The 26,638-nt window shown below is 44.2% G+C and overlaps 1 protein-coding gene across 1 annotated transcript in view; it reads right to left on the minus strand.

Annotated features, from left to right (window-relative positions):
* HEMK1 (HemK methyltransferase 1, mitochondrial release factors N(5)-glutamine) overlaps positions 1-26,632 on the minus strand; it is a 33,575-nt gene extending 6,943 nt beyond the window's left edge. The window contains exons 1-10 of the mRNA XM_085311605.1: positions 26,422-26,632; positions 25,654-25,804; positions 24,516-24,968; positions 23,933-24,024; positions 23,442-23,535; positions 7,795-7,950; positions 5,721-5,785; positions 3,595-3,644; positions 2,157-2,262; positions 1,036-1,131 (exon numbers count right to left, since the gene is read on the minus strand). Coding sequence (XP_085167731.1) covers positions 1,036-1,131; positions 2,157-2,262; positions 3,595-3,644; positions 5,721-5,785; positions 7,795-7,950; positions 23,442-23,535; positions 23,933-24,024; positions 24,516-24,776 — 920 coding nt within the window. The 5' untranslated portion in view covers positions 24,777-24,968; positions 25,654-25,804; positions 26,422-26,632. The remainder of the gene's footprint in view (positions 1-1,035; positions 1,132-2,156; positions 2,263-3,594; positions 3,645-5,720; positions 5,786-7,794; positions 7,951-23,441; positions 23,536-23,932; positions 24,025-24,515; positions 24,969-25,653; positions 25,805-26,421) is intronic.
* Positions 26,633-26,638: the final 6 nt, after the last annotated feature.

A 26,638-nucleotide genomic window follows, 5' to 3' on the forward strand; every position in this document is an offset into this window, starting at 1 on the left:
GACAAAGTAGCAAGATACAAGTTTAACAGGCAAGGAACAGGCCAAGCCCCAGCCATATACTCTTGAGAATTCCTAAAATGTCCCACACTGAACACTCCCTATAAATTCACCAAACTAATTACCAGCTGGGTGTGGATCTCATTCCTGACCTTAAAACATTCCCATTCATCAATGGCAGCTTGATCTAATAATACAAGCAAAGGGAAAGAAATACAATCCTAACAACTGCCCCCATGGGATCAATCTCCATTGCTGGTAAGCTCTGAGGCTCTTGTGATCATGCAAAGCACAAAGAATTAGTTCTTCTCTGAGCAGTGTGCCTCTCAGTATTACAATTCCTCCTCTCAAAACAGTGGATTTTCAACAATTTCTCTTAAGCTGGTAAAAGGTCAGGACTTTTCAACAAGGTATATGAGCACCCTTTGCAGAACAGAGGTTTGGGTTTGCCAAGTTTCCGTGCGTAGGTCTAAACACAAAATGGATCCCACATGACAGGGAATAGGAACAAACAATCTTGAGCATTAATCATGGAGAAATTTAACATCTAAGAAACCATCATTGGATGAATCTTTTGTTTTTCCTGGGATATTCAGCGTTGTATCCTGGCACAGTTTACAAGTTTCCTCTAATTAAAGGGTCAGAGGAAAGCAGAGACCTACATCCATTCTCTCAGAGCTCTGCATCATACATCACTTCTCCCTCAATGACTTATTCTGCTTAGAAATTTTCCTCTGTTGTGTTTCCTCTTTCTCTGCTGCTGTCCTCCATGTTCTTTCTGTTGCTGCTTTGACCTTTGAAAATTCTCATTTCGCCAATGACTATGAAACACCACCACTGGTCAAAGAAGGCCCATACAGCAGTGCATACCCCAAATGCAAGCTAATTCTTGCTTATATCTGTGGCATTTTTAACCTGCTTTCTACTAGCTGAAGGTGAGGAGTTTTTTTTGCTACTCTTTCCCTCTGTACCTTTCAATATGGAAGTTATAAAAGTAGATGGACAATAGACAGGAAATTTAGAGAGAGCAGTGCTTACCCAGAATCCTTCAGAAGAGAAGGAGCCAGAGCTAGAATTGTTTTGATGACTCTCATTCCATCATCTCCCCCATCCAGTGCACCAAGGTCCTCATAACTAATGTTTGGCAAAAGGAGACATTAACAGTAAATACATGTGGTACGAGCCGTATCTTTGAGGATGCGTTTCACAAATGCAGTAACTTGCATTGCCTCACTCCACAGAAAAACGCGCATCTAAAACACTTGAACTCTGCCACTCATACTAGGTGAGAGCACCCTYGTGACTTCTACATAAAATACATGGAGTAATAAGAAAGCTACCAATAGGCCAAGAAACTCTGAGTTGAGCACAAGCAGAAAACATTCCCTGAACTGTTCTTGAAAATTATGAGCCAACTGCTGCCTGGGCCATGCACTTACAATATATGGATATGTTCCCCCCTGCTAGCTGGGCAGAGAGTGAGGGTGGCAGGGGAGAGACAGGGTTCTACAAGGGATCAACTTGTCTTATTTTGGCAGGTAATAACCTAATAGCCAGGTTGAACTGCCTTCTAACCTAGCAGGCTAAATTAGGATGTGGAAAGTTCAGCCAGTTTCAAGGATGGAATCTGCTTTTGTGCACATCTTGCACAGGGGTGGGCGCAGGACTTTGTCCTGACGTGCAGAACAATCAATTCTGAGTAAGAGCAGTGCATGCAGAGTAGTTCCAGATCCCTCAAAAGCATATTCAAGTTTGTGCAGGTTTGTTTGTTTAAGAGAGGTCTTGTGACAAGAACAGGTCACAGCATTTCCATCCAGGTTTTTTCCATCACAAAAAAAGCTGCTCAGATTAATTACACTTTCTTTCATAAACTCATATCAACTATGATGAAAATGCCTAATGGGAAAAATGTTTTGAAACAAGACAGTCTTGAATTGGAAACTTGGTAACTTAAAAGTGCATGCTTGCTTCATTTTCATAAATATTTAATTTACTTTTATATTGTTTAGGGCTTCTCAGTAGTATTAAAGCAATGCTATTGTATACACATACATGTATATTATACCACATGCACTGCATGTGCATGTGTAGTATGAAGAAATAGAATAAAAATCTTGCTTCAAAGAACTGGAGAAGGAAAATATTATTTGTCTGATTACCGAAAGATCTCTGGAGCCAGGGACGCCATGTCTTCATGGAAGACATATGGTGGGTTACTGACTATGAAGTCCWCAGGGCCCCAAAGCAGCAGCTGCTTGGCAGAACCTAAAGAAGAAAGAAAATCACAACCAGCTCTCGCCCACAATAACCCATCTAAGCTCAATGTTAGAGTTCTACTCAGAAAACAGCGTGTCCTTCCAGACACATGTGCATGTGTCTGGCTCTGCAAGAGGGAGGTAAAGCTAAGTACAGACAAAACACTTTTTTTTTCTTGTGTATCAACAGTCTCTCTTAGCCTAACATCTTACAGTACAGAGCTCGAGACCCCTTTGTGGCCCCCTGAATCTAAATCAACAAGAAGAAGCTGAGAAAGCCCCCACACACCTAAGTGGGAGTTTATTCTACCTGGCAGGACACATAGCCTTCCTCTTATCAAAGCTGCATACGTAAGTAATGAGCAAAAGAGCCAATCTCTCAGCAGTACCAGCCACCTAAAGGTATGCTGTTCTGCAGACAAGGTTCAGCTTGCTGTGCTCCTGCTACTGTCTGGACTGAGGAGTTACCAGCTGTAGCCAGACACCACGTAACCACGTGCACGTGGCACTGTTCTCAGCACACGGCTTCCGCATGCAGGTGTAGTGACAACAAAACTRCACAGCTTTCGGACTGGAGCTGTCCGTCTGCTAATTCCAAGGGCAGTGCAAACCCAGATCTGTGGACAGAAGGCTGTGCACACACACCTCTAAGAAGTAACACTGTCAAAAGCCCCCATAGAGATGGAACAGTACTGTAATGAATCTGCAACACTGCAGCTCCTGACCAAGCACAGACTGGAAACGTAACTGCCTAGCYGGAGAAGCCTCACCAAATTGCAGCTTTAAATGTTTTCAGCCGAGGCCAGAAAAGATACGAGGCATCCTTCTCTGCATCAGTCGGACACCCGGTCTGCTCACCTAACTTCAGGTGACTGAGGCTGGGCATTTAATCTAAACTAAATGCCTAGGCTCCCTCTAACATAAATGGAGACACAGGCACACGCGTATTTATTTATAGCATCTGTGTCAGCTTGAAATGAATTACTCTGTGTATATGTCTGCCTCTTACCAGCAAAGTGAGAAAGCACCAGGACTACCAGCTCAGACACAACCTTTAGACACCTAAAATCAGGAACAATTAATTTTTTGATGAATTGGGGACCTCTCTCAGCTGGAAATTTCTGAAGGGAAAAGCCTGACAGTGCTTTGCTTCTTACTGACCTTTTTCTTTATTACTTGAACACCCTTCTTAGACAGCAACCCTTAGCTATCTCTCATGCCCACCTCCCCTTGACAGAGTAAAAAAAAAAAAAAAAAAAAAAAAAAAAAAAAAAAAAAAAAAAAAAGAGAGAGAGAGAGAGAGGCAGAAAGACAAAGGAAATTAAAAAATGAGAAGACTTACTGGACGAAACATCGTGGTGGAGGACGTAGATCCGGTCCTGGAGCTGCAGCCTGGAGAGAGTATTCCAGATGCAAGAACAGAAAGAAGAACGATTAGGAGACATGTTTGTGTAGATTTATGAACAACACATTCAATGAACAGAACATTAAATAGAAAACAATATGCCCTATCTAGCTGCTTCCCATCCCACTGACTCTAGCTGGATTCTTGTCAGCCCAAGGAGCAAGGGAAGTGTAGGATCTGCTCTTTGCCTAGGGAACAGCATTCAGAGCAGAGCACATTGTGCACCCATGACTATTCCAGGGCACGGCTCCTATGCATCCAAAACCTACCTGTGTACATTATGCCAGGCTTGATCATCTGTTGCCATACATACAGCTGTATCCCCCTACCCAGCTACACATTTATTACATCTGCAAGGTCTCTTCCCAAGTGAGCTCACTATACCCACAAAAACCCCACAATTACTGGCTTCAAATATGCAAATCTGTGATATTGCAAGTGGAGACAATATATCCAAAGATTTGACACATTCTCTCTCCATCCTTTTGGATGATTTGGATCTTAAAAGTGTTCTGGCATGTGAATGTGTTTTAGGCATCTATGGACAGTCACATTTGGATCTCATATCTTACATACCAATGTTAAGGTGACAAGATGTTACTGCACACTGTCAGGAGATCAGCATGTGCAGCGCAGCAGCACCCCCATGCCAGACACAGCTCAAGGAGAAGGGCCTCATTTAGGGATAGCTCCTGCACAGGCTGTTCAGGATCATGCACTTAAAATGCAAACAAAGGYTTCTCAGATGCTACCTTCTAACTCAGAATCCTTCTCACCCCTGACATCTCTGTTGGCATTAGTTAGGRAACATGTTTCTGCCAGTGCCTTTCATCTGCAGCCAGACCTCCCGAGGCTCTCTAACAGGGGAAGTGGCTGGATGAAGATCTCCTTAAATCAGAGGAACGCTGAGCAAAAGGCCCTTGATGCTGCTGGGACAATAAAGAGAGGCCAGCCTGAAATTCACCTTGGTGCTAGTTTGATATTATAAAACGGGCCACAGAAGCAGAACTTGTAAGATATCAAARGGAAAAACAAAACCTCTAAATCTTCAGCTGTATTGTCCACTCATCAAAATACCTCCGGCTTTTGCAAGCAATAGCACAAGAAACACAYTGCAATGCCACGGGGGACAAAGTTGGTCAAAACCTGCTGGCAGAGGAAGACACCAGCCTCCCAGAAGAGATGTCATTCCTTGACCACCAGCAGCACACTATGGCACACACAGGCTCTTCCCTGACCACCCCATCCCCACCCTCAATTTCAGCCAGTGTCTAGAAAAAATTTCTGCATGGTTTCAAAAGCATACCCAGATTCTAGCTCTGGTGCTCACTACATTAGTGACAATCCAGGAATCTGGGTTGAGCAGAATCAGCTCAGGAAGCAATGCTGCTAGAAAGGACAAGGTTAATCTGATACAAAGCTGCTCTGATTTCATCTCTTCCTTGCAGTGCAGGAAGTCACAGAGCAAATAGTGGCAGGAGGTGTTTGATYCAGAAGCTCTGATCATTCAAGTCACAGGGCAGGTGGCTCCTTCAAACAGCAGTGTGGGACCCAGCAGCACCATTCCCACCAAACTTCAGTCTGTAAGGAAGATGCTGAGGGATACCACTGTAGCATCTCAGACTAAAGATGCTATCTGAATAGGAAAGYTTCTACCTAGAGGAGCAGAGAACACCGAAAAACATGGCAGTAATGTGGGGAGCCAGAGAAAGGTTCATCCTTAACCCCTTGAGTGACAAACATTCTTACTATCTGCAGGCCTGTTTCCCAAGTTCATAAAAAATAGATAAGAGTAACAATCATGAAACCCTTTGAAAACCCTTGGAATACAAACAGCTGTTGTTTTATCTAGGCTGCTGTCTTTACAAAATGTATTCACAAGTCAGAGGAAAGAAAATACTCTGGTAAGCATAAACTTTTTTTTCTGGATTCTTAGACACTTTGGAGTAAAACATTTTAAATATTTGCTTGTTTCCAGTGGTGATAAACATAAAAATGAAGTACCCAAACCTTGAGGACTCCTAGTTTTTCCTCAAACAACAATTTACAAATTGGGCTTCTACCTCTGTGCATTCTCCCTGGTGAGATCCACAGCAGCCTTCTCTTTATCCACAGCTATCACTTGGCTCTGGTACAGTTAAAAAAAAAAAAAAAAACACACACACACACAAAAACAAAGAACAAAAGAAAAAAAAGAAAAAAAGAAAAACYCCAAACAAGTATTACAACATCAAGGTTCCTGAGCAGTTACTTTCTGGAAAAAAGGACATGCAACATAAAAACTTCACTATTCAGTCTCAGCTCAACAGGAATAGTCCATGGAGAATCTCAGGGCACAGATGGGATCATGAGTCATTTCTAGGAAGGCCACTAACATGACAGAAGGCACTCAGACCAAAATAGACTGATTTCTGACCAAACCAACTCTCAGCTGACAATGGAGTCACACTGATTCACATCTGCCGACATTTTCATAGCTCCTACCAGCGCAAGACTCAACAGTCTGGCAAGCCAAGATCTGGGGTGGATGTCAGTTAAAGGAAGTTCATGTCCTAGACTCCTGATCTCTAATGTGGACAGAATCCATCCCATCAGTAACATAACAGCTTAGATGGAGGTTTTGGCAATTTACAGCTGTTATTCAGACACCTTTTGTCTAGTTATACTACTGGGGCCCTCACAGTGCTTACACTATRTTCACTGCTCGAGTATTTTATCTTCCATCATGCCCTCCTTGTGAAAAGCACAAAGGCCTGACTTGTTTTTACTTTGCCTAAAAGTCTTTAAACATAGATGTTGCTATGTAGTTACATAGAGAAAGCATGCTGAAGAAAACCACCCTGTATTTGGAGATAATTGCAATATGCGTCGTGAGTAGCCATCATTCCCAGGGGAGTTTGTTTCACAGCCCAAGACTAGCAAGCACACATGTGAAGTTGACCCTTAACAGAGGGCAGAGCTGAACTCATAAATGAGAAGCTGCCAGTGTTTTTTCTGGATATTGTTCTAGGGCCAAATTCTGCCTCAAACACTAGAGAATACGGAGAGCATAAACCCCACTTAGTTGTCAGTGCAGCTACCATCCACAGTCAAAGCTCCTTATTTCCCTGGGAATAGCAGCTTCTGTGCTAGCCAGCTGGGAAAGGAGTGTTATCAGTTACAGGGAGAGATAGACACAGCTGTTTAGYTTGACAGGCAAAGAAAACAGCATGAAGCAGAGCTCAGAAAATCAGAGCAATTATACTTTGAAGTCATGAAGCCTGAGCATCAACCTTATCAGGTCAACAGGAGGAGGAACATGGGTGTCGACCTCCGTATTTCTTACACACTGAGTCATATACTCCTCCTCCAAGAGCTAGGGTCAGCCACAGCAATTCTCATTCACACCAAGCGACTGGCTGAACTGCAATGCTGAGGGAAAAGGAGTATTTTTCCTTTGACTACATACRATGAGACTTTGGCTTCCTCTCTCCCCTTTCTGCTCGCTAACAATATCTCACTAAGCATGTCTCATGCCCCAGTAATCGGAGGCCAGAAGGGCTTTGGTCATCCAGATCTCAGACCCCTTCCTGCTCTTTTCACTCTATCCAGAGAGTGTGGGTTGCTATCAGGGAACAAAAGGCTTCAAAACAGTGGTTTGGCAGTTGGGGCAATGTGACAGCTGTCATACTGATCCCAACTGTTGACATTTCTGTACGAATCCCCTTCCTGTATTTATTTAGTCTTCAGGCTCTGAGAGATGAGATCTTTCAATTCACACTGAGGTTTTTTCAACAACTGCTGTCACTTAAAGTCAACTAAATAGTGTGTGCCCATGCTACAATCGCTTCTGGTCCTCAGCCCAGGATATTGGATTAAATCAATCCCCAYCAGTGCTTCAAGACAAGATATTAACATTGTGAGCTGTAACAGCTGAAGAATAAGTACATTCGCTTCTTCCATTCTGGCCATGTGTCTGCCACTCCTGCAGACAGCCGGGGACAGAGATTCTTAARTCTCTTCTCTCTACCTAGCATGACTGCTGAAGTCTCTACAGAGCAAAGAAGTTTGTCTGTGTCATCTGGATGAAGACTAGCACAACAGGACTGTCCTGTAGTATAGGCATCTACTGCACCGTGAACATTCACAAAAGCTCACCTGTGGCAGTTTGCGCAACAGACTTAGAGCAATTGCTCCAGAGCCACAGCCAATCTCCAGGATCACAGGATGAGGGGCAGCAGCTGGGGACAGAAGGCCTGAGTTCTTCTCCTCACACTTCTGAGATCCTTCCTCCACTACTAAGGAGACAAGATCCTAAAAAAATAAACAAAAAAACAAAAAACAAACAAAAAAACCTCTGAAGGAGCTCTGTTTTGGCTCATATTAATGCCTTCGTGGTCTGAGGACTAAAGAGGTTTAAATTTCTGTACTTTGTAGTCCAAATAAACGCATTTCTATTGCTTGTTTTTAAAATACAGATGACTGATGGAGCTGACATGCCAGAAGTCACTTCATCTCCACCTCCCCATGGGGTGCTTTGATCAGTAACCAAATCCTCAGAATACCATTCCCCACATATCCTCTGAGATCTCCTAGCACCACTGGAAAAACAGTAAGAAACAGCTGGAGCACAAATCTTCTGTAACATTATTTTACCTATCCTAGGTTTCAAGCCTTCAGAGTTCTTAAGCCTCAACATTTAAGATTTTTAGATGTTCTCAGTATGGTACGTAATCTGGAGGCAGAGGCATCATTCCTAACAACATCTAAACCAGTAAGGCAACTTACAGATGAAAAGCAAAAGCAATAAAATTCCTAAATGACCCAAACGAGCAGCTCCTTGCACAGGTTTCAGATTGTGAAGCCTCACTACATTTTGTTAATATAAGGTTACTTGAAAATGAAGATTTCCACACCACATGTGCCTCCCTCAGGCTGTGACATCAACTTTCCTTGCTACTCACTGGAGAAACTACATGTGAGGCCCCCTATAAATTCCCCCAGCAGAAAAGCACCTTCAGCTGGGGCTCACAACTCCTGAAACCCAACTGGGTCACTCTCACGCCACAACTCTGTGGAACTGTGGGCACTCACACAACAGATAGGTTAAAGCAAGGGGTCTGCTCTGGAGTCTCTCCTGTAAACCCAGAAAGCATAGCATAATTCACAAGGAAAACATGGCTTGATTTTAATAACAGGTACAAATGAAAGAGTTTACCAGGAAAATTACAGGCCTTCTACTTTTATTAGAAATCTTGCCTGTTCTTGGCATAAGCAGGAACATCTAAAAGGAACAAGTCCTAGCAGGCAGGCCAGCTCCTCCTCAGTAAAGCACTGTTTACAGGGGTCTAAACTGGGTTTGCTTGTATTCCAGCAACTGCATAAGCCGTTCCTTGGATACGGCACCCAAACCAGGATAGAGATGCCTTGAGAGCAAAGCTGTAGGGTTTTTATGAAGATAGCTGTTGCTGCTGGTCACCTCCTATGCTAGGCCTATTTGTATCACTGTAGCAAGTAGGGTGGAGGTTGCAAACAGATGTAAAAATGAACAGCTGGGGCAGATGAGCTTCWCTGGAAATATCCACAGCAACAGAGCACCTGAGAGACACAGGCTGTTTTGGTSTTGAGGTTTCGCATAAGATGCGAGTTGCCCTTCAATAGATTAAGGAACACGCCCCTGCATGCAGGCACACACACCCCGTGCTCCAAAACACAACTGAAGCTTGCACTGTTTCACAGTCCTGCAGACAGAGATAGGTGTAGTTCAGCATTGTCTTGCCTTGGCCTCTCCTGCAAAAAAAGGCAGATCTGAACYGCACTATTTTAACAGAAACCTTTTGCAACCCTTTGTAGATTTCTCCTACTGAAAGAGCTTAGAAGCATAAGTACAAAGGAAAGATTTGGTTTGTCTGAATGAGTAAGCACTTAAATTTATTCTAGTAACATCTTGTTCAGATCAACTTTCTGAGCCTTTGCCACTTTCAGATCTGCTGCTTTGAGCTCCACTGCTTCTCCAGTAGCTTGACTCTGTCAGCATTAGCATTAGCCTTTTAGGGCTTTTAGCTACTTTCTTGGTTGCAGCAGCCACTGTCTCATTGGCTTTTTTTGGTCTCCTTTTCACAGCCACAGCCTTCTGGGGCCTTGAGGGGCTTTTCATCTAGAAGCTTCTTCATCAGTTCTCTCAAATCTTGTCCAGTTGYTGAGCTGGAAAGAGCTAGAGATACCCATACATTTGCTAACCAGATGCTCAAGCCTAACTTGACAACAGCCTTTGGTTCTTCTCCAGATTGTGCCCTCTGCCATCCACAGCTTTCTTGAGTGCACTCCATGCTCTTCAGAGATAGGCATTMCCCCAGCAATAAGCTCTGTTGTGCTCATGTCCAAGAGGGAAGGAGAAGCAACCAATGGGCTGGAGTGCACTCTATTATAGGGRCCTCTCTGAGGTGTATCTTCCCCTGCAAAGTTAAACTGGGTGACTGACACCTATGCTAGCCTCAGCCAGCTATGAGGAGCCCCACTGCAATGCTCTACCCTGCACTGGTACTGCACTCACCAAGCTTTGCTCAAGACYTCCAAAATCACCTTTTCCTTGTTGCTGCTCTGAGATTCCTTCCCTAATCAACTAGGGAAGAAARTGTTCTTGCGTGCTCAGAGAGGACTGTTAGATAACTTATTTTGCCCTGTTGCTACTGATGATCAGAGGATCACCAAGACTCAAATAGCAACAGGGCAAAATAAGTTATCTACCCATGTGAAATTGGCACTTGCATTTCAGCTAACAGCCCCAGATGAATCRGTCTGAAAACACATCTGCAACAAAGACAGCCAGAGCCTGTCTTCCACCAAAAGCTGGTTCGGGAAAGTGGGTGCTGATCATTCCAAGACCACAGGAGAAGAACAACTCAAAAACTCCTCTCAGCCATTCAATCATTCTGTTAAATTCTGGTCAACTACAAACATGTTTCCAGGAAATCTSTACAGTATCTCAGAAGAACAATTCCTCTCTGGGGCTGATTACAGAGCAGCACAGCTTACTGATTCCAAATGTTTAAAAGTAACCTCAAGATTAACTTCCTTAAGATTTATCATTAGCAATTTCAAACTTTGAGTTTTCATGGAACTTCTTGCAGTGAAAAGATTTGTAGAATGCTTGCCAAAGTTCTCGTTTAAATAAGTTCTAGTTCAATATTCAACACATGTATATTAAAAAAGGGATGTTGATATTACTTAGGCTTTACATACTCCTTCCGGACACCCTTGGCTTATTGTTTTGGTCATTTCATATACCTCTCTTAYATGTGTTTATCATAATATTTCAAAATTAAAAGATAATTATCATATCTGAAATTTAAATGATATTATATTGCAACAACCTAAAGAAACTACATCCTTTTCCATTGTCTCCCTTCAATTGACTAATTGAACCATTATGAAAATAAGTTCTTTTATGAAGTAAGTTCCACTGGCAAGCAAAATGAAAGTTATGAAGAGAAGGTATATTTCAACTTACAAATTAGGAAGAAATTACTAGTACAGATTATTCCATGATGAATTAAAAGCTTGCAACTACAAACATATTACAAGCAAGAAGAAAAGACACAACAGAACACACAGGAATAAGACATTTTGTACATCTTCATTGACTAGTCACTCTTTCAATTACAACTTTCCTTTGAAAGTCACCCTTCCCCAACATCTGCAAACGAATCAGGAAAACCCAGCACTCATCACACCAAACGGCTCTAGTTAGTCTATTGCCACAAGCTTCCTTTTCCAGAAATCATGAACGATTAAGCTACCTAAAATTGCTTTGAAACAGTAATCTTCAAATGGTTTTGGCCTTTCTTCCATCTTCTGTGAAGCGATCCAGACAAAATCTGTACTTCTCCAATTCTCTGAAGATGCCAGCACTGGAAATTGATAAATTACAGCACTTAGCAGAACCACYTTCAAATCTCATCTGGGAGATGAATTATTTCTGGCCATACATTATGGAGTGTGTTTACGGAGCATTCTGCACCCTGTATGATAGGCGTTCCCTACCTCTGTAGAAATTCTGTCTAGAGTCACAGCTATGGAAGAGCAACAGAGAGGCAGAAGGTGCTAAAAAGAGATGTCAGCCTGAGACAGAGAAACTGGGACAGTAAGAGATATCCAAAGCCTGTGGTCATAATAGTGTAGGATGCCCTATATATTCTCAGGCTGAATAAATTGAAGAAGAGAGGAAACAGCTGCTAATATAATACCATTTTTGCTTAAAGCCACCTCAAGCCTCATTTTAGTCATCAGATTCATAACCTTTGGAATAGTATTAGGTAAACTCTCCACAACCTGGCACTCTAAACTGAAATGGCAGGCCTTTCAAAAAGGCTTACTTTCACTAGCACCACTTAGAGGAATCAACACATGAGAAGTTTCCTCCACTGAAAAAAAACATTATTTGATTAAAACAAAGGCTTGACGATCAATGTGGTTTTACAGTCTCTAAAACAGGATAATGAGTTGGCTTGCTCAGATGCCTTGGCCCTGCAATATGCACTTCAGTATCTTTAATACACTTATCCTCACAACTTCCATTTTTCAGATATACAACTATACAACAGTAACTATCCCAAATTTACACAGGAAAACTATGGCAGAGCATAGCAATGCTGGGTTTCAGAACCCAGCACTCCAAAATCCTCATCTGCACCTTTCTCACTGATACCACTTTAGATCCTGGAAATGTTCCACCAAACTCTCGTTAGGAGCWGGCAAATCAAGAGTCAGCATAGACAGTGTGGGAGCAGCTGACCTCCTGCAGGAAAGCAGAAGTCAGAAGGATCAGTATCAGATTCTCACATCATCTAAACRAACAGTACTTGGCTGTTATTGATTTGCTTTTCTGGTTTTACTGCTGCATATGAAAACTGTAAAAATGAAAAATTCCTATTCCTGTTTTAAGTAAAAAGCGTAAGTTTATAGTATCTCAGTAATGTGACCTGATTCCACACTTACCATGCTATTTACTAGATAAGACAAATGCTCCACTGTGGGGTTACTGCGATTCGTATTATCGCTTACTGTACGTGTCCTTGTTAGTAACAACACAGCCCACATACTAGGAGTCCTGCTAACCAGGGCTACAGGTGCTGGCAGAGCTACTTCTATTCTGGAGCTGGGTGCACACATATGTGGGCACACGTGATATGCAAATGTGTGTGAGAGAGTTGGGGGGGGGGGGAGAAACATCTTTCCTCTCCTGCTCTGTGCCAGCAGCAGGTTCCCCGAACAAAAGCCAGTTCTGGAGAGAATGAAGGGACTGAATGACAGACAGAAATTAAAATCCCCTCTCTCCTTTTGCTAGYAATGACATGAAGGTGGAAGGGAAGGAGGAGAAACCAACAAGGCCCACACAAGACTCCTCAGCCATTAACATCTACTTCTGGGGGCATATTGCACATTTCATTCAATAGATGGGTGTACAAAGGTTTTCAAAAAGCAGAGAGAAAGAGCTAGAAAGGAGGAAGGAGGAGAGAAAGCAGTCAGAAAGAGGCAGGGAAAATAGAAAGGACAGTCCTTGCCCCAGAGAGGGAAGGCCTGGAGACAACCACAAGTCTGAGAGAACAGGGAGGCATAAGGTACCTCTGGAAAATTTCACAGCAGCCTGAAAAGTAGAATTTTCTTTTCCCTCCATGAGGGAAGATCATCTCCACCAAACCCAAATCCCAATCCACGATCAGGGGCAGATTACCAGGGCTGCTGCATGAAGGGGATGGTCAGAAGAACCAGACCTGAGGTGGATAGCTCAACATAAACCACGGGTTCACTGCCACATGAAAGGATGAGCTCAGTAACCACTGCTCTCCCTTGGAGAGAAGCTTGTATGTGGCTAAAGTTGTCCCACAGCTGTCCTTTCTCTTTGTCTGCAAGACTACTATGGGCCTTTCCAGGGCCCATCAGCAAATGCCAGTGTGTTCTAGTGCCCTCTTCTCATCTGTTGAGGGTAGAGTATCACAGCCAAGGTACCAGGCCAGCCTCAGGAACAGGGCCAGCTCACACATCTGCCAAGTCGCTGGTGTGACTAAGTCCTGTTTTCTGCATATGCCCCAAYCTCCCCTTGCACAGTGAAGTCAATGAACTCCTTCTCCCCCATTTTTCAGGATTGTGTGTGAACGAGTACTCAGGAGGATGCTGAGAACACCAGGAACCTTATTAACAGCGGCATTCATGGAGGGTAAGCCAAGTGTAAAGCAAAGTATCTGGAAGGGTTCTTATACTGCACTGAACTGTAGGAGGAGAAGACATCAACTCTTTGCTCTCCAGAGACATCAGTTCTCTTGCTTAGCACAAAATGGAGTGGGGAGAAATTAGAGCTAACCAAGCCCTGTACACTTGTGCCAGAAGAGAGATAAAAAAAAAAAAAAAACACCACACACAGTAGGGGAAAAGGCAGGGCATCCATAGGAAGGAGAAGGGAGATCTGGTCCTGACTGGCAGAAAAGGAGCTCCCAAAGATTGGAAGAGACCTGCTCCTGGGGTTCCATGCAGGGGACACAAATACTTGCTTCCCATGCTACCTACTTCCAACATTCAGAGATTCTAAAGCTTTTGTCTGTTAGCCAAGCCACCCACAGCCTGCTCTCACCTTGCACTTCCAGGAAGCCTTGTCTCACTGCCAAATTTGCCGCAAGTTTGCATTATCATTTATTTGTTTTCTCATCTTCTCTGTTGCGTGAAATAAATGTGAAACTTTGCGAACACCTCCAGCTTCCCATGAACCTCTGCCTCACCCCTCCACCCACAACTTCCAGTACTCCCCCCAGCCCCCGCTACATGCTCATGTTCTGACAGGTTCTTGGTATTAGCTCCYCTTCCCTGCAGCCAGGTCTTTAGTTCACTGTATTTCTTGGAACCGCAGCTGCACAAAGAAAACGTGAGGACAGGGCCTGCCAGCACCCAAACCACAAGCTCTGCAGCTGCATAGCACCAACCAACAAACAGTGCACGGTCAGGCAGCTTTCAGCACTCAGACAGTCAGGAGGAAACACAGCAGAGATTCTCACTGCACAGCTACAGAGCTGTGTGGAAGTCCAGAGGTGACAGTCATGTGCCATGGTCCAACATCAGGGAATGACCCATTGGCATTTCTGTAAGCAAAAGTACAGGACTAACAAAAGGAAGGTAAGGGGAAGCAGGCGGAAGGCAAGGACAGAACTCACAAACTCATTCTGCATTCCTTAAAAAGACTTTTTTTTTTTTTTTTAAACCTGGCCTGCATGCTCAGGGAAAAGCAGGGAAGATGCAGTTCCACGGATATGAGACAAGGTGGCTCATAGGGAGCCAAGCCTTTAACTTCTTACTTTAACTTCTTAGGTTAGCAGATTGGACAAGGAAGGCAAAAGATATACGAAAACCTGGTAACCTTCTCTCCACTCCAGCACGCTTCCTGGGAATGTTTTAATTATTTGTGTGCTTTCCAGAAACTTCTGTTCTCAGAATTCAGGACTGTCTGTAACACCTGATCTGATATTAACCAAATCACTCCTCCCCTCCTGTTTGCCCACTTGGCTGCCAACCAGTACATGACCAAATACCAGGAAGCCAAGCTAGAAACTTGAGTCCACGGCAACAGCCACAGCAGAAAACTGTCACACACACTCCCTCCAGAACCAGGCTGCCAAGCCAGCCCCGGACTCAGAGGGCGGGCAGTAGGAAAGAGTCCTCAAAAAACATCTCACAAAGACTGTTAACCTCCCTCTTTGGGCTCTACAGGCCTCTTCCAGAAACATATCTCACTGAGCAAACAAATCAGAGTAACTCTGGAAGGAGCCACTGATCCTGAAGGCAGAGGTAGCTTTAGGTAGAAGCTGTGACAGACAAACAGCTAAATGCAGGCCTAATACTGATGAAGGGAGTTGGTTTCTCTGTCATGTAACAGCAGGAGTTCCTGATGGGTCAGGGCACAGGCCAGAGAGACAGAGGGGCTGTGACAGCTGCAGAAATGACTTCATCAAAAGGCAGCAATGTTTGCAACACATTCATGCTGGGCCCTAGAAAAATCACCACAGCTGTCACGTCTCAACTTGACCCAGCCCAACAGGGGCAAGAAGAGTTGATCATTGCAGAATAGCCAGTGATACCCTTTGATCTCTAGCATAAGCCTCTATCCAGTCACATCTCTCCAGATGCAAGGTCTTTTCTTTCTCTGCAGCTACTGTTATTGAATACCAAGAGGCAGAGCATCCAGGGCAGGTACCCAGCTTGCTCATCCCTAGCTCTTAAACTCTGTTTACTTGGATGCCTGAAAGAGGAAAAGGGGGAACATTCATTTTCCCCACACTCACATGAGACTCCCCTCAAGTCCCATCCATCCTGCAACCATTCCATAATTGTTTTTTCCAGATCTAGTCCTGAATCTTGCTCTTTTAACTACTGATGACCCAGCTACTCAGCTGAAATCCAAAGAGGCCCTGTTTCAATCAGAAGGGAGACATTAAAAAGTCAAAGACTTCAGGGAGTTCTTTTAGGGTTACAAAATAAAAGCAACAACAAGATAGAGAGTAGAGATCTATGAGAACACACTAGGGATGTTCATTAAGTTAACCTCAGAAACAGGTTTGCGCATGACTTGAAAGAACAGCTGTTGCTTTTTCTGTCTTCAGCACAAATTTTAGCTTTAAATTTACATTTTTGAGTCTTCCTGGTAATCACAGGTTAGAAGTAATCTTCTGCACTAGCATAGCCCTTTTTTTCTTTTATAGAAAGTCAGGAGAAACTACTATTATAGTCCATCTTGGCCATTTAGCCAGGAATGATTCTGTTTCTTCCTTCATTTCTTTTTGAAGAAGAGCAGATCTGTCCTAATTTTAAAGTATCTAGCAAAAGAGCCACCAAGACCGCTGCCGTGTTACTTCAATGGTTATACTCTCTATTACACTCTCTTAAAAATATACACCTATCTCTAGCCTGCATTCAACATGCTTACTATATACAATGAGACTGAAGAAACTCCTGTTACAAAACTGCTAGCTGGCATGGGGAGCAGTTAACCCTTAAGCTTATCTTTGATGAGCTAGACAGTSTTTCACAGTAAGGCAGATTTTTCTAGCTGATTAGGATTCTAGGATTAATCCACCTCCTGGTTCTTTTCCAGACCTATTTTTCCTTCTCCTTCTCGGCCTGTCAGTAACAAGYGGGCAGCTATGCCACTACTGCACTATACAGAGATTTAACCCTACTATTCGTACCTGTGATCACGATAGCCTTCTGGGCTGCCCTCTGAAATGGGAGTTGATGGCCAGCCGTTACCCATAAAAGCCCCAAATCTTTTTCCAAGCCCCTCTGCCACTAGGCACAGGCTGCATTATTTACCTGCAGATATATGATCCCATTAATCACGTGTGTCTAGCTTGAAGGGCAATTTAGATTGCTCTATAGCAGCGACAGCCTCTCTTTATTAATTCCCATCCCCTAGCCGGTGCCACAGCACACTTTCAGAAAACATTGTTTTCTTCCAAAATACTGTTAAAAGACTACCTATCATAAAAGCAAAATTCGATCTGTGAAGCTGCAACAGAAATGCTCCAACTTAAATGATTTTTTTGCAGCTACATTTTGACAGATAACAGTTAATTTTTGATTCATTAAATAATGCTTTATTACCTTCCTGTTCAAAGTCTTCTATATACTAGGAAAGAACTTTAAGCCATGTGCAAGATGGGGCAACATCACCCTTTTCTTTTCCCAAACTGGGATGCCAGAGACACAGAGAGAAGCAGCTTGGCTTTGAAGAAAACCTCCTGACTCATGGCTTTACTCACTGGACACTTGTGGCCTTCTGAACTTTCTGAAGAATAACCACCTGTGGCAATAAAATTAGGGAAATGAAAGCAGATTCTACATCAAAAGCTTCTACTTAGCACGAATTAGAGCAGAAAATGTGTACTGCTTCAGCATAAAAAAACCCCTGGAGAATCACCCCAGTCTAGTAGTCCATACATTTGGATACACATGTCAGGAAGTAAAAGTCCTCCCTTCTTTGTGTGCTTGACCTTCGTAAAAGATTAATGATTATGCTAAGCTAGAAGTCAGGTTAAACTTCAAGAAAGGTTTCTTTGAGCAAATCTTTGTTTAAAAGGCTTTCACAGAACACCCTAGCACAATGACTGTCATTCTGCTGACTGAAAGATTCAAGTAAACAGCAGTGGCTTTAAGGTATCACACATTAGCATGGTAAAAACAATTCACCTTGGGAAACAAAAGCTTAAAGATTGTAGGTGGAAAAAGTTTGATAAACATATGCAAGACTAAAAAAGAGCAGACAGCACTTCTGAAACAAGGAAAATATTTTTTCCTACTTACAACACAAAATTAGAAAGATTCCCTGTCAGATGATGTCATGGAGGCTAAACACACGTGTAGATTCAAAGGAGGATTAAACAAATTAATGGAGGACAGCCCCAAAGCCAGCTTTAGTTAAGAACAGCCCTTAACTGCTGACTGCCAAAAGAAGGGAAGATCCTTCTATATCTGTTTTTTTTAATTATAATTTTGCCCCACTCTCTATGAGCCCTGACCAGACACATTACATTGGATTAGACAGTCAATACAGTCTGACCCAGTTAGACTTTTTTTTTTTTAATGTTTTTATACAACCTTCGCAATGCCTCTTGCAGGACTTTGCGGCCAGGTTTGCATGATGGATATTAAAAAAAAAAAAAAAAAAAGAAGAAGAAGTAGTCTTCACTACAGAATGGGCTTGCAGTTTCTTTCCCTAACCCACCCCTCAAGCTAAACACACCTCTTTGACCTACAGCATGTTTTCTCATGACTTAGTCACTGCAGTAAAGCTGATACAGGAACATTTATGCAGGTTCTGAGCTTGTGCTGAGATCACAACAGGTCAAGGTGGTGCCACCCAGGGGACTCCTGGGTGGCCCAAGGGTCAGAGGGGATGGTGGAACTATGACAAGCCCTTCAAGCAGAACTGGAGCTTATCACCCAGCAGCTTTTCCTTCAGCAACAAGGAATCCCACAGGTTCAAGGACCTGATTCTACTCACATAGAGCTATGGGGGGGGGGGATCATTTTTGTTTCTACTGAACAAATACACCTTTAGCTGCTTTAAAATATAACATCAGAGAGAGGAGGGGATTAGAATACACCAGAAATCCTCTAATAATTAACAGTGGAAAAATAGTTTCTAGAACAGACAGGAACTCCATGAATCTAAGCCTGGAGTGCCCTCTAGGGGTTTAAAAAAAAAAAAAAAAAAAAAAAAAGGTGAGCTATGTATCCCAAACTACTTTGCTTAATGAAGTTATGGCAAAGTTTAATTTAGCTTATAGTTCCCTGAATTTTTTTTAAAAAGTAATTATCTAGGGTTGACTTGAGTTCTCCTTTTCTCTGTCCTGTTTCTGTCTGATCCGCAATACCCCTATGACGGTAACCCAGCCTGAATTTCAGAAAGCCTCACTTTGGGAAGAGGACCGTTCCTTCTGTTAGTACAGTGACTCAACAGTGGCGAGATAGAGAGTCCTCAATATTACAGTAACACATATGCGACTAAGATGATTCACATGGCAGAACACCCCTGGACTGTGACAGAAACCTCTCCTCATCRTGGAAATCTGGTGCTGGCAGCCGCATGCCTGGACGTTAACCTGGCGATTCCCTGCAGTCTCTGCACAGGCACCTTCCCTTGCGGACTCGGTGCTGCGCTGGTTAAACGAGGAAAAGGGACAGAGCAGAGCACTGGCTTCCACAAACCCTTGCAAACCCACTCAGTGCTTGTAGCAGGGAGTTCCAAAGCTCTGCTCACCGAGGGCCAGACAATCAGAGAAAAATCAGACTGAGGGTTATGCAAACCAAATTCTCCTGCAAGGCAATACATCCGTGCTCACGGATCAGCCCTGCAAATGGAAGGCTGCAACTGAGCACAGCTTTGTTCTCCTGCTCTTAGAGCTTAACCAAACCTGCCGGCTTCCCATTTCTTGCTCTTTACCCTCTCCCCACCACCTTCAACACCTAACAAACAAAAGAAAAAATCCACAAAAAAATTCCTTGAGGAAGCAAATGGGAGCAGGCTCAGCTACTAGAAAGAACTAAATTCTAGAAAAGAGGGGAAAGTTTCACACAGGGCAAAATTAAAGCAGACAACTAAGTGCCTCTCTCTGGATGCATCCCTTTGTTCACAGGGCTGAAACAATACTGGCAGTTTTTGCCATGTTGTGTCTGCCTTCACATCACTAGCTCACGTGGGATCTTGTAGCTAAGGTTAAAATTCTTCTGTTCTAATCATAGTGTAAAATGTGTATGATAAAAATGTCTTTCCTTTTTAGTCTTTGAATTAACACACAGGAACATTTACAGCAGTTTCATAAATATCACTAGGAAGCAAACTCTGCAGTTGTTTGCGTATCTGCACTAAAAAGTCAATTTAGGGAGTTACATTCATTCAGCCAGGAACAAGACGTGCCGCACAGCTTGTGTGCACAGTYAGAGATAAGCAGCCTGAACTTGGGATACCAATGTTGATAAAGAACTGCTTCCTAGAGACCAGGGATTATTTACAGGCATTATTTGGTGAAACTCTTCAGCACTATTAGCCTTAAAAACAGTACAAACACTGAAGATAAAGAGAGTAATGGATACAACTTAAAACATTTTCCCAGGAGAGGTATTTCTACTACAGTTTTACAGTCCGAGTGAAGTCTAGAAAAATTACTCTGAAAGAGAACACAAGCAAACCCCAGCACAAGCACACTACCCAGCTCACAGTCGGCAACGACCACTCTAGCAGAAGGAAAGGATCTGGACACCAGCTCAGTTTTGTGTAACAGGTTAYGCACAATACATAGTTCCTAGAAGCAGCATATACTTAAAGCAACGTCCCAACAAGCGCTGCTAAATAGCTGATCTTGCCCCCTTGCTCTYCCTGTCCAAATAACCTCCCCAACATCAGATTACAAGAATACTCTCTCTCACGTGTCGTGTCAAGCGCTTGGGACAGGTCCCAGGTTTACTGTGACATGAATGTTCCTGTTCCATAAAGAGGAACAGGATCAATACAAGCTTTAACAGAGTCAACTGCAGGTGCCACCCAATGCCACCCAAAAGAACCACCAGCACAAGAAGCCAAAGTCAAAGTACTGTGGTGCTGCAGGAAGCCAAACACATTTAGCTGTTTGCTCAAAAGCCTGCTGAACTTCAAATTATGCAGAAAAAGCCTCTCTACTTTGCAGGTCTTAAGACCAAGTGATTCTTTCATGACATGCTGCATTGTCTCAAGAGGAGATGGCAGAGGGAGCTGGCTGGAAACTTCAGCAGAAGAGAAGCCACCAGACCCAGAATCTGCAGCCATTCTGAGACCTTTGTGGCCTGGCCTCACATTCCCTGCCCCCATTCTCTTAATGTCAGATCTTTTCTTTATGTGTTCCTCTTCTTTGGCCTGGTTTCCTTTCCCCATCCCTTCTTTTCCCTTGCTATTTAGGTGATGTTCTCCTTACCATCCAACCACTCCTCCCCCTGAAAAAGTGGAGTACCACCACTACATTTGCAAGCTTCCCACTGTTTACCTGCAGGTTAGTACCACCCTGACCCTGTTTCCAGTTTCTTGTCTATTGAGACTGTTTGCTGAGGCACAACAGCCCTGTTTGTAAAGTCAGCTGCCAATTAGGCTCCATTCCTGACCTATCATCATAAATTTATTACCTTTCACAATAAATTGGATAYAAATGCATCTTCATAGTAAGTTCATGAAATGTAGGAGAATCATGACCTATCAGATGAAGTTTTCCCACATAAGCAAGGACGGATTAAGCTACTTATGCTAGATTTTTGCTGCARGCTATGTTAATGGTTTCAAACACAGCATGTTACAGAGCATTGCATTTCAGTTTGTGCCAGCAGAATGTTTTTACCAAAATCATGCATATGGGTACAATTATTAATATTCTCTGGGGTTGGCAGTCCTGGGTTGCAGTCAACACAATAGGCCTTTGTTTGAAGCCTGACACTGCACAGAAAGAGTTAGGGCACAGCACTAGAGGAAGCCTGGTCAGCAGATGTTTTGACTTGCATAACACACAAGTTCCCCTGGTTTTAATGCTCACGTTGCATCCACAAATTAATGGGGACTTAAGAGGTTGGAAATACTCTCTGGAATCAACAAGAACAGGACCACCGCTGACAATAACTAAACTAACCATCAGTAGGATCCAGCTGGCACAGCTACTACTCAGAGCTGTATCTCCAAACTTTATCACCACAAAGTGATCAAATCCAGCCAAGAGAGAGCTCAAACCTTCTCTGGACACAAGTGCTATCATTATGATTCAGGGCCTAGAACCCTCTCAGTGAAATGTTGCTGACATCTCACACCAAATTGAAGACTCTGGTCCTGAACATTTTTGTACAAGCTGAACGTTTTTCTACATGATAGGGTTTTCAAGCAGTACTTGTTCTGATTTCCATTAAACTGGCACAAAGTGGATTTTAATCCTCTTCCCCAAAGTGCCTAACAGAAGCGCAACAGATTTTCCTTGACTTTTACAAAACCAAAGGTGTCCGAAGGACTCTGCAGACTGCATCCTCTCTTTGGTGAACTGCTGCTTTCCTCAAAGCTTCCCAACATTACCCCTTCCTCACAAAAAGCAGAGGTGGCCTTTACGCCTCCAAGATTAAGTGAGTCTTCAGCATCTCTTCTGACATTGTCAGTAAGGGACATTCCCTCTGAACAATCCCTTTTCTTCTTCTTACAGCATGGGCCCTGGCTTATAAAGACCTGGAAAGAGGCCCACCAAAATATTGCAGAAGTCACCAAGCCATAGTCAAACAATAGAAGAAATTACTATTGGATGCAGATAGCTTTAAGTCAGCAAGCTCCCTTAGCAGTATCTTCTCAGAAGTCTGGGGATACAAAAAGACAAAAAGGCTTCTGGGACTACTAAGTGGGCTATGGAGACCACTCTATCTCCAAAAGTTAGCAGGGTCTCCAAAAGCAAACAAACTCTCGGAAGGAAAAAAAAAGAAAAAGGAACCCCAAACCTCTTGAGAGTTMGTAAACAAAGACTTCCTTCCTTGGTAGGCTGCTCTTGAGCTGAAAGCAATGCTATTATAACAAGAAGTATCACTATGCAGGTAGCCAGAACACTATGCAAAAAGAAGTTTTTACTTGATCTAGTATGGTTGTCCTTTATAGTCTTAAAATTGACTCATTAATTCCAGCCCAGATCAGAACTTACCTGAGTGAAGCCAAGGAGGGTACGCATTTGTCCAGTTCCAGCGCCTTTCCAGAAACTGCTGTGGAGTTAGACAGATTGCAGGTGCCATTTCTTACAAACCTGCGCTGTCTTAATCTGCACATGGACAAGCAAGTTCTCTGAAGTCCATTACCATTTTCCAGGAGTAGTTTTCTCCCTTTCTCCTAATATTGCTTGATTTTRTTAACAAAGTTTGGGCAAACTCCAAATTTTCACCCTTGTAGCTAAGGTACTAAGTCACAGGAATGCAGCAGCAATGTTTTTGCACTTCTAGAGGAGTCATTAGTACAGCAAAGGAAAACATGCCGAAAGTCCTTCCATCAATGGAGATGGACTTCTGTGTAACCAAGCCACACACYAGAGTTTGCAACATCTCTCTTGCTCTGAGCCAGAAGGCAAAKTTCACCAGCATCAGTTCCAGACCACAGGCTTGAGATCCTCCCACTCTAACAGAAGTGCAGAGTGATCAGACCTCATCACTGCAACATCATGATGTACAGGACTCATTCATAGCAACACACTACGCAGATTCAAGCTGCCCCTACCTCCCCACATTCATACCTCTGTCTCAGGTCGAGGAATAAATACTGGGGGGCTCATCTTCAGAGTCAGGTCCTGAAAGTCCCATTCACCAAGAACATATTGCACTGGCATCCTGTGACAGGCAAAAGCAAGAGTACTTTAGGACTACACTGCTTAACATGGAAAAGCTCTCAATACCATACTTACCTCATTACTAACCATATAACCCTCCCGAGGGCTGGCACATAGACACATACCTGACTCAGAGGCAGTATTGTCAGCTTCCTGCTCCTTTGAAACATCYCTTAAACCCTTTTTGTTCCCACGTGGGACAAACAGGTGATTTGCTATTTGAAAATAACGGCAAGTRCCCTTCACCTGACTCATCAGGTGAGATTGATGCAAGCACTAGCTGTTACCCTGACACATCGGCTGCAAGTGATCTTCTGCCTTCTCTCTGCCTCTATTCTTTGTTGCATTAGGACTGAAGGAGAACTAMCAACAGGGAAACTGCAAGGGAATGCTCCTACCTTTCTAGTCGCTTGGTGCTCAGCTGCTGGATCTGCTCCTGCTGCATGGCTGTAAGTGGAGCACAGAGGATTCTRGAGTTCAGGCTCTGAAACTGAAGGTGAAGACATGTGAAAACCTCCTCACCTGTGCAACTACAGTGTCTTCTCCCCACTTCCCTGAGGACATCCTCCAGGGAGACCCAGCAGACTGAAAAATGCATACTGCTTGGAAACTCAGAAATCCCAGATAGCTAGTATAATTCAGCTGTATGTTTAAAAACAAATCTATAAAAAACTATAACTATTTTTGAGGGTTTAAAGAAAAAACAGTAAAATGCAAGATTGATCAATGAAGTCAGAGCACAATATAGGTGTACATGTCATGGGTTACATTTCRTTCTCTGCAGAGAAAACATCTGAGAGAGTCCAAGTGCTTTAGTGGCATTAATAAACTGCACCTCACAAACTTTCTCACCTGACAGAGGGAAAAGTCATTCTACTTGCTGTAAGGGGGGGGCGAAGAGGAGAAAGGGAGGCAAGGAATTCAACCAAAGTTACAAAGTAAGAGGCACACACAGACCCTACCCCTTTCCTATTACTTAACTGTTTTTGCTCCCAGGACAAAGGACACTATATATTCGCTGGATTCCTGTGCTTCAGGGATCCCATTTGTCTCAAACACCTTTTGCCAGTATTTGACCACATCGGTAGCAGTCACCAGCCTTGGTCTTGTGCTGAAGCTCTGCCTCAGGGATGACTGCTTAGGGCTGAGCCTAAGAGTTTTAGTGTGACTCAATCCTACTGACACACATTGAGATGAGAGACCCAAAAATCTCATGAGCAGTGAGTGGSTGAGGCATCTCATTGCTGCAAAGGCCACTAATGGCTTCCACAYGTGTTCCTCCTTGCTGTCAGCTGATCTAATCAGTCATGAGCCTCTCACTGGACACCTGGTGCTGCCATAGGCCACTGCAGTGAAAGCCCAGATGATCACAGTTGGTGGAATCTCCTCAGGGCAGTGTGAAAACACCACTGGCATTCACGCAGCTCCGCTGGCCTAAAGAGAGGAGGAAAGAACACAGCATGAAGTCACAGGTGCCCCTGACAGTACACAGACTGCTTTCCCAACTCACGACCCACAAGAACAAAACCAATTACTCACTTTCTAAGAGGATTACCCTAAAGAGAGGTTTGAGCAAGAGCTGAACAGCTCTTCCACTGGGAAGGAAGTGTGCCCACAGGTAACTCTCTCCTGACTGACTTTGAGCCCAGGCTCACACCTGGGTCACCCTGACTCCCTGCAAGAAGATCTTCAGTCTCATTTAAGTTCTTTCTTTTCTTCCTCCCTCCTTTCAGAAACCTCRAGTCCTAGGCTAGTGGGTACACTCGCAGAAGACCTTCTTGACTCCTGTTCTCAGAAGCAAGGGACTTCCACAGTCACTATCCATGTAGCATAGGCAGTGCTGAGGTGCTAAGAGCAGGGAAAGTAGAACAGCTCATGACAAGGCATAACCAAGGGAGAGAAGAACACCTGAAAGAKATAATGGCCAGAGTCGGCAAATACTGCTAGGGGGAAGTCTGTCTCTTATAAGAGAGAACAGGCACAGTCAGACAGAGTGAAGACAGGAAAAGAGAGAGGGAGGGAGAGGGAGGGAGACCAAACTTTACAACAGAGCTGTTGCACATCRTGATTGGAGTTGTGTTTTAATGGAGACCATAGGCAAACAGAACAACTACTTCACCTCTCTGCTGGGATCCACCAGAAGTCAAGACTCCTCCCTCCTTCTGACTCATAGTCCTGCAGCCACTGTGGTTTTCCTCTGCTGTCCATTCACAATTCTCTATTGATGGCTGCTTTTCATCACTCTCCCAGGGAGCCCACAATTCCACCCTCTGCAAAAAACACCATATAAACAATGAAATACCCCTCCTGAGCAGCTGGCAGCCCCCAGGGATGGYAGCTCTCTACTCCATAGTGCCGGTGTGCAGCACAGCGGAGCTCTGGAGAAGCCAGGGCTGCTCCCACTCAGGAAGATGCAGTGCACACATGCTAGCAGCCACCTGGGCCTGCGCTGCCCCTGCTGCGTGGGGAGGCCAAGCAAAGAGCCAGGCCTCTGCCGCCCTTTGTAAAACCAAAACAATCCAGAAGAAGAGCCCAGGGAAGGGGCAGAGGGAACACCCCTGCAGCAGAAGTCTCAGGCAGCTCATCCATGGTCACCTTCGTTACCTGCAGCAGCGAGGTAAAGGTACCCGCATGGACACTTGCCTTCATACTGCAGACGAGCAGCCTGTCGGGGCAGTGTTTATGGAGCAGCTCCCACCTCAAGGCCCTGTACTCGGGTGCTGCCCTTAACCATTTGCACTGCTGGGGAGGCGGATGAGCCCGTAGCAGCCCGTGGCTAAGGTAACACTGCTGCTGCTGCTGCCACCGGTAACGAGGGGGGCTTCAGCTACCGATGCGGGGCCCTGCCGAAGGTCGGTCCCCGAACGCTGCTCCTCGGTACAAATACCTGCTCGCACCCGGAGAGAAAACAGGGCGGGATGGCTGCACTTCTGCGAGCTGATCTGTGCTACGCGCAGCCCGGCCCCGGCCGCAGCTCCCCACTCACGGGGACCCCGCACACGCGGCACGGACCGTGAGGGGGGAGGGCGGCGGCGGCGGCGCCTCCTCGCCCGGGCCCGCGGAGCGGACGCGCCCGCCGAGCGCCGCCTCGCCTCAGGGCCGGC

This window comes from Rhea americana, unplaced genomic scaffold (assembly GCF_003343005.1).
Source record: "Rhea americana isolate MKP2758 unplaced genomic scaffold, rheAme1 scaffold_345, whole genome shotgun sequence".
NCBI lineage: Eukaryota > Metazoa > Chordata > Aves > Rheiformes > Rheidae > Rhea > Rhea americana.